General features: G+C 42.1%; 1 protein-coding gene across 7 annotated transcripts in view; it reads left to right on the top strand.

Moving 5' to 3' along the window:
- Nucleotides 1-365: 365 nt before the first annotated feature.
- Nucleotides 366-8,818, top strand: part of FAM184A (family with sequence similarity 184 member A) — a 103,037-nt gene continuing 94,584 nt past the window's right edge. For 3 of the 7 annotated variants that reach the window (XR_005654686.1, XM_039871346.1, XM_039871358.1), the window contains exon 1: nt 732-1,373. Coding sequence is in view for 5 of the 7 variants with exons in the window: in XM_039871346.1 (XP_039727280.1) it covers nt 1,206-1,373 (168 nt within the window). In the remaining 2 variants the exon portion in view is untranslated. Of the gene's footprint in view, nt 467-731; nt 1,374-8,818 lie in introns of those variants that run through there. The other 4 variants (XM_039871389.1, XM_039871336.1, XM_039871369.1 and 1 more) reach the window with 4 other exon arrangements.

The following is an 8,818-nucleotide window of genomic DNA, read 5'->3' as shown; positions in this document are numbered from 1 at the left end:
ACATATTTAGGAAGGTGAAAATACACAAGCAATGGCACATTTTGGCCATGCCCCAAATCCTTAAGAAGTTAACATCTTCTTCCATCTTGTTTTTCCCTTTACTTCCAGCCAACTACGTATATAATTGTCTCAGTGCGATGCTATATCAATTGACCGGTGCGGTGTACTCTCTCCACACAGACACTTGGCGTTGAATGAGGGTCAGTGCATGGCACGTAGAAGGTCGGACTAAGACATTGTAACAATCACATTTGTGTGTTTGGAAAGAAGGGTCAAGGCAGGGATTATCCGATACACGAGACTGGAGCGCCCAAGTCACCAGTGCTGAGGCCACTGCCAGGAGGGGGATGGACGTGAGCTTGCCACTCGGAGAAGAGCCATTTGGGGAAGAGCCACTTGGGAGCATCGCACGCGATGATGCACGTGGAAAGGCTCAGTAAATTGGCACGTCTTCTGCAAACCGAAGGTGACTACGACCCCATCTCCTCTGGCTGAATTTTTTACCTAGAGCAGCACGCGCCGCACGCGGGACTTACTGCCCGGCGGGGGCTCGGAGTCCCGCCTTAGGAGTAAGCGCCAGGTTGCGGGGTGCCAGCGCGCCCTTCGCTAGGTGCCGGCTGGGACCGCGGGTCTGCGGGGCCCGCGGCGGCGGCGGCGCGGGGCGGGGTTTGGCTGCGGGGAAATGACGTCGCCGTCCCCGCGCGCGGCTCGGGCCGCGAGCCGCGCGCCCTGGTAACCGCGGCCCCGCGGCTCCCGCGTCCTCCTCCATGTCCCCGCCTCCCCCTGCCGCCGCCCGCCCCGTCTCCACCTCCCTCCGCAGCTCCGGCGGCCGCCGTCTCGCTGGGTCCCTGGTGCTAGGTGGGAGTGGGACCTGCGGGGCCACGCCGCCCACGCCTCCCGCGCCAGGTGCGGACTGAGGCGCGGGCGAGGGCGGGCCAGGCCCCGGGCTGCTGCCGCCGGACCGCGGGCGTCCGCCCCGCGCCGGTGTCGCCGCGGCCTCGGGCCGGCGGGGCCGCCCCGTCTCTGCGCCGGGCCGACCCGGAGATCGCGGGCCGGAGGGCGCCTGCGGCTGACGCTGCGGCGGGCGGGCACCGGCTGCCGGGTCCGCGGGCGGCCGCCCCGGCTCCTGCCTTCCAGGCGCCGTTGCTCCGCGCGCCGCCCCGCGAGCGCGGGGACAGGTGCCCCGGCCGGGGTCTGGCGGGAAGATGGCGACCCCGGGCATGAGCTGGCAGCAGCACTGTTACGGCGGCTCGGCCGCCGGGGCTGCCAAGTTCATGCCCTCGCCGGCCGCCGCGCATCAGGCGGGGCATGGCATGGACTACAGCCAGGACCTGCACCTGAAAATGAGCAAGAAGATCGCCCAGCTCACCAAGGTAAGGGCGGGCCTGGGGTCGGCACGGTGGCGACCCCGTGCGGGCCGCGGGGGGCTCACCTGCCTGGCTGCGAACCTGCGCGCCCGGAGCCTGGGGCGAGTTGATAGGGTCACTTAATGGGGAAGCAACAACTGGGGACTTATCTCCAAGAACCGTTCAAACTTTGGTGGAATCTGGCGACGTTAATTTAAACGAGGGCGCTCAACGGCACGGCCGGGTTTATGGGACTTGCATCCTGCTGCCCTTTAGGGGTAAGCCTGCATAGAACATCATAGGATCTACTTCCTTTATAACACGATAATCGTTCCCATTAGTTTTGCTCTCGTGCATGTGCCAAGGCTCTACGAGGCATTACACTACAGTACTGTATGAAGTACAGTACCGTATTTACCCAACATGACCTAGAATCTTTGGAATTAATCAGTATCTTATTGGTTACGCAGTTAAGGAGAGAATAAACCTTCCGAGCAATGTGGGAGGGTGAAAATGTTGAGTGCCAGTTTGGGGGACTTAATGAGTCATTCCTATCCTGACAGAGTGTCAAGGTGTATTAGATAAATCATGTATCTGCATTTAAATGTTTCATTCTATCAGAAGATAATTTTCAAAAAGCAAATAGCCTGCAAATATGGCCAGCTGTAGTTTAGCATGATACTTGAATGGCAAGCGTTTACAGATTTAGTAGACGCTGATAATGGGAAAGAGTTGGTATCTGAAGTAAGAGCAATTTAGATTGATTATAGTGCCCTGCTTAGATCTCGGGAGCAATTCATTAAATGAAAAGAAGTGATTTGTGGTTTCTAAAAGTTAGGGGCAACGGACCCTAATGTGTGTTAAGCTGAGTGTGCTAACCACTTGTTAGGAGTGGTGGTATACTGAAGAGAGGTGGGCATTAGGGAGGCTATTACTAGATAACCTCTAAAGTCTGACTCTTTCAACTCCAAAATTCTCATTATATAATTCCATTACTGGCTGACACTTTTGAGAGAGTAAATGTAAAAGAGTTGGAAGAGAGGAAGGAAGGAAGTGAGAGTGAAAAGAATGAAAAGAGGTTAAAAAGGTTTTGGTGAAGAAATGTGATTGAGGGTAGAAAGAAAAAGAACATGAAAGGACTAAAAAATGAGGAATCAAATGGAAGAGCAAAGAAAAGGGTGTATGTACTCAACCATACTAAGCAAGGCAGTGTTTTGTGAAGTTTTGCTTTTTGTTTTTTGTTTTATGTTAGCACTGTCTAGGAGGTTGCTATGTGTCCAGTTTTTACTTTTCTCTCTTGTGACAGAGGTTCTCCAAATTCAGAGAAAATAAATCTAGTTCTACTATATGCAAAATTATACTGTAGATTATTATGCTGTTATAGAGAAAGGAATGCTCAAAAGAAGGAACAATACTCTACCATCAGAACATTTATACATTTTGTAGCGAAAAGCCAGGCTTCTTGAAATCGTATTTGATCTTCAGAATACTGATGTCCAAAATGAAACATAGGGATATTTATTATGATCGTCTCTTATGGTGTGTCCGCAACATCCATTGTTCTTTATTTTAGATCATCCTCCAGAGTCTTGCTCTAAGTAATAGAAAACCTCTGTAAATTGGTAGTGAAACTGTGTACAGTTCTATAAAAGAAGTTTCTCATCTCTTCAGTAAACTACTTTTTTCTTTTTATACTTTTTCAATTTCCTGTTCTTATATTGGAAAAAATAATGTAGTACAACTGTTTAAGGTGGAAATATTGCTAGAAGTTGCTGTCACTTTCTCTCCACTACCTACTTTAAATCTAATGAGGCAGGAGGCTGCCCCCATGCCAGTGCTGTCATCATGGCTTGAGTGCTGCACCTAACCTTTACTGAGCATTATGTGGACTCCTGATTTAGTGTTTATAGTTACAGTTTCTTAACACTCACACCAGCCGCTCTGTTGAGTGCCTCAGACATTTAATCCCATATGCTAGAGTTTCTCAACTTTGGCACTGTTGACATTTTGGACTGGATAATTCCCTACTGGGAAGGAGAAGGGCTGTCCTGTGCATTATAAGATGTTTAGCAGCATCTTTGGTGCTACCCAGTAGGTTCCAACAGCATCCCACCTCCTGCCCCCACAATTGTGACAATAAACATTGTCCAGACATTGCCAGGTGTTCTTAGGGTGAGGATGGGGGGATGATCCCAGGTTGAGAAACACTGACTTATACTGAAATACCTACGGTTTCTCCCACCCCTCTTTCTTACTTATTGCTAAGATAAGCTATGAAGAAGAAACAGTGAAAGGACTGTGTTGCAGCCAACACCCTTCAGTTTCTAAAATGTACAGTAAGACCTGCTTCCCTTATGTATCATTTTAGAAACCGTCAAATTTTATAGTCATGTACACATTGTAAATATTATATTATGAGAATGATGTCATGAGTAATGTATGGAACTATTAGACTTTACTGGTGTTGCTCTGTAGAATTTTCACTCATGAAGAGTTTATTTATAAATTCACATCAGCATAGGTATGTTAACAGAACTATGGTTGGAACTTGATAATAGCTTATATTTCAAGGTTAGTGTAAAGGTTACTATTAAATACAGTTTTATTTCTTTTGGAATGAGTCAGTAGAACTCAGCTCTTCAGCATTATAGTCAGCATAGCTTGGGAATCTGACACATTATCTTGACTTAAAACTCCTGCTCTACCACTTAGTAGTAGTATGACCTTGGGCAGGCCACTAAACTCTGAACCTGTTTCCTAGTCTTGAAATGAGAGATCATAATACTAGTAACTCTTTAAGATAGCAGGCTCTTAATTCAGGCTGTCACAGAGATAATATATGCTAGCAAAAAAGTATTAGTAAAATACTGGATAATATATTTTAAAAATGCACTGTTCATTTTAAACCATTCTACATTTAATAGCATTATGTGATATTGTTTTTCTTTTGAGAGTTTCCTACTAAACTTTAAAAATATATATAATTTCCCTTCTATTTGAAAGTATAAATGTTTCACATTTATTCTGCATCGTTATAGTACAGTACTGAAAAATACAACATGCATTCTTCAGAGTTTTGGGCTGGCTATAAAGGATAAGGATGAAGGTAATCTATAGTATAATTTTGCACATAGTAGGACTCAATATATTTTTAACTAACTAAAAAGCAGTCTCAGCTGCAGATATATTTGTTCTGATTCTGTTTCCTAAGAACCTAACATAGCAGCCATCTCTGGAATGGAGAGCAGCAGTTGTTAAAGCACCTTTTATATAAGAAGCACTTTGCTAAGTCTTGAGATACACCAGGGAGCAAGACAGTTTCTGCCTTTTAAAGTGAGCCAATTATATTTAGGTTGCTCAGGTCAAATTTTAAGAAATACTATTAGATTCTTGGATCACATCGTGACAAATTTTGGGAATTGTTAATAGCTGAACCATCTCAGTGGGGATAGGCAGAGAAGCTGGTGGATTGAGTTCTGTTTTATAAGACCGCTTTTTTGTTCTCTCTGTGTTGACTCTTTTAGAATGTATTAGGTTGAAAAGCAGAACTTGTGGAATGTCATTATAAAACAGCTTTGTTTTTGTCACTCACTGTCCCTTTCAATATACTCTGTGAGGTTGGCTCATCCCCTGCCCGTGGATCAACTTGACTTTTCTGGTTACTTTTAGATGATGCATATTGTCTTTTAGTAACTAAGTTGCAAAGGTCTCAATTTGATTATTAAAATGTCCAGTACCAACAAATACAAATCCTAAAGCAAATCAAATTAAGGATGAAGCTTCTCCCCCGTGCCTACTCCCTCACTCTTTCTACTGCAGGAGGGAAGCCAGTAATCTGGGAAAATGAGGCATCAATGACTTTTTTCTCCTGACCGACTTTCCAACTCCTGCTTTGTTTCACCAGTCCTGGTTTCTGACCCCTTTCCCCAAGTTGGTCAAGGAAAAAGGGACGAGAAAAGAGGAGCAGCAAATGTGGCTCCTCTACCACCCACATCAGTGGCTTGAGATTCCTCACCTCAAGTTGCTTGATAATGAGAATTCTTCCATTCTCTGGCTGGTTGCTTACTCATTCCTAAGCCTCTTCAATCTGGCAGGACCTTCATGTTCGTTTTGCTAAGATCTGTTCAAGCACCAGGTAACCCTCCTGGATGGACCCAGGTGACCCCACCCAGTTGCCTACATTGGTCCACAGGCAGCACTCATTCTTTTTCAGGCAAACTCGAAATGGTTCCAATTCAGCCATCTCTCTTTTGCTTTCAAATGCCTCTTCATCCAGCTCCTCCTCCTTTAGATTTTCCAGGGTCAGATTGGGTGCCAGTTCAGCTATGTTCTTCACTAAGCCTGAGACACATATCAAGCTCTTCAAGTAGTCTCCATCAGAGCCTTTTCCAACCTGGCCTTTAGATGAGGGGCAGTCATCCACCTCAGACTTCCCCCTTGAAGGCAAGGGCGCTTGTTCCCAGAGTTCTCCCCAAGGAACCCTTCTCTAAAGCCCGCCTCTGTAATCTTGAAGCTTCTCTCTTTGGTGTTAGACTACTTTCTTAGTAGTCTAACTAAATAGTCTCTCCTTTGGAGACTTTGAGAATGTTCTGGCACCTGCTTTGGAACAGTGATTGTTTTGAGTTCTCAATAGAAACTTCCCTTTTAATATCCTGCTCTGTTCACTGCTCATCTAATGCCTCTTTATTTGAATGCACTTTAAGTATAGTTCAGTCTGGTTGTCATTTATAGACGTAATTAATATAAGGCAGATTATAAGGTTTTAAAGAGTAGGAAGCAGTTTCTTTGTGTTCTCTGTGCTTAGTGTCAGATCTTCTTTTAATACTCAGCTTATGTCCCTCCTCCTGAAAACTGCCATGACCAACCTAGGCCTTTTTGTGTTTGCCCTACTCTAAATTATTGTAATATTTATTTTCTGTACTACTTCTTTCATACCTACTAATACAAATTTGCAAAATACTGTTTATTGTGTTTATAAATTTACCTTGTTTCTCTGATTTGACTGTAAGGTCTTCAGTTGTAAAGACTGTATCTTATATTTCATATAACCTTAATCTTTTGCACATTGTATAAAAGCTTAGTAAATATTTATTAAAGATGATGATGGTGGTGGTGGTGACGGCGCTGATGCCCTTACCAAGTAATTTTGTTACACAGTAGAGTAAGTAAGTAGTAAATAATTCTGGGGAATGTATCTGCTTCTCTTCTGGGTTAATGCTAGATCATTTCAGCTGAGTTGAAATTACTCTTAAATATTTAAATGTTTATTTGCTTCCTCTTAAACTGCTTCAGAAAGCTATATTATTTCATAACATACTTATATTTTTATACAGAAATAAAAATACAAAGCACTCTGTATAAAATAGGAATGTTATTTGTTATTTCAAGAGGTAGGTAATTAATATACTACATTCTTAGCAAATAAAATCTTATGATCAGTCATTTAATAGTAACTCTGCTTTTACTATATCCAAAACCAGAATATGTTTATATAATACCAAAACCAGTGAAATTTTCAAACAACCCTGTTTTTTGTACATTAAATACAATCGATTGTTCATTAGTTGGTTTGTTTGAATTACTTAGGTACTATTTCATAATAATAGTCAGTTTGGGTTATGACTTGTGTTGTTTTAGCTTAGCACATGCTAAATGCGACATCTTTTTTTCTCCCTTTGTTATTTTGTAGCTTTGCCATTCCATTATGCAGTAGCTTGAATGTAATCATTTTAGTAATAGTTGAGTGGTTTGAATTAATTTCTTGTATTTTACTAATGAGCGCAAAAGCATTGTATACCATTTGTCAATTGTCCAAAAACTTATAAAGTGACTCTGCCTTTAGAGTTAAAAGATTTAGAGCTGGGAGAAGCCATAGATTCTGACTAGTCTAACCCTCATTTATAAGTTAGGAAGTTGAGGGCCCAAAGTCATCTGAAGATTACACAGCTTGTCACTGGTAGAACCTGAACCCAAACCCAAGTCTCTGGATTGGTCTAGGAGACAGGCAGCTAGGTCTCTTCTTTCTAATACTATTCATTCAATTTCCTGCAGGTCTCTTCTTTCTAATACTATTCATTCAATTTCCTGAGAGACCATAGAGATGTTGGTGGTGGTTTTTTTCTCCTGTTGGAACCATGTTTTGCTTACCATCTGAATCACAGACTTTTTTTAATTACAGTTGACATTCAATATTATTTTATATTAGTTTCAAGTGTATAACATAGTGGTTACACATTTGTGTAATTTATGAAGTGGTCCCTCCGATTAGTCTAGTACCCACCTGATGCTATGCATAGTTATTACTGCATTAGTGACTATATTCTCTAATTTGTACTTTACATCCCAGGACTATTTTGTAGTTACCAATTTGTACTTCTTAATCCCTTTACCTTTTTCACTCAGCCCCAGCCCCCTCCCATCTGGCAACAATCAGTTTGTTCTCTGTATCTACGAGTCTATTTCTGTTTTGTTTGTTCATTTATTTTGTTCTTGAGATTTCCACATGTAAGTGAAATCATATGGTATTTGTTTTTCTCTGACTTATTTCACTTAGCATAATACCCTCCAGGTCCATCCACGTTGTCGCAAATGGTAAGATTTTGTTCTTTTTTTATAGTGGAGTCAGATTTCATTGTGTATATGTACCACATCTTTAGACAGTCATCTATTGATGGTCACTTAAGTCCACATCTTGGCTATTGTAAACAACACTGCAGTGAGCATATGGGTGCATATATCTTTTTGAATTAGTGTTTTGGACTTCTTTAGATAAATACCCAGAAGTGGAATTGCTGGGTCATAATGTAGTTCTATTTTTAATTTTTCGAGTACCCTCCATACTCTTTTTACAGAGTGGCTGCACCAATTTACAGTCCCACCAACAGTGCAAGAAGGTTCCCTTTTCTCCACATCCTTGCCAACACTTGTTGTTTGTTGATTTATTGATTATAACCATTCTGATAGATGTGAGGTGGTATTTCATGGTGGTTTTAATTTGTATTTCTCTGATGATTAGTGACGTTGAGCATCTTTTCATGTATATATTGGCCATCTGTATGTCTTCTTTGAAGAAATGTCTATTCAGGTCTTCTGCCCATTTTTTAGTTGGATTGCTTGTTTTTTTTGCTGTTGAGTTGTATGAGTTCTTAATAAATTTTGGATACTAACCCCTTATCAGATGTATTACTGGTAAATATCTTCTCTCATTCATGAGGTTGTCTTTTCATTTTGTTGATAGTGTCCTTTACTATGAAAAATGTTTTAGTTTGTTATAGTCCCCGTTGTTTATCTTTTCTTTTGTTCACCTTGCCTAAAAAGATAAATCAGGAAAAAAATACTACTAAAAGCAGTGTCATAGAGTTTATTACCTATGTTTTCTTCTAGGAGTTTTATAGTTTTGAGTCTTACATTTAAGACTTTAATCCATTTTGAGCTCATTCTTGTATATGGTGTAAGAAGGTAGTCTAGTTTCA

Source organism: Pteropus medius, unplaced genomic scaffold (assembly GCF_902729225.1).
Source record: "Pteropus medius unplaced genomic scaffold, Ma_sr-lr_union100, whole genome shotgun sequence".
Taxonomy (NCBI): Eukaryota; Metazoa; Chordata; class Mammalia; order Chiroptera; family Pteropodidae; genus Pteropus; species Pteropus medius.
The sequence above is the reverse complement of the archived record's forward strand: the minus strand, read 5'-3'. Positions and strand labels throughout refer to the sequence as shown.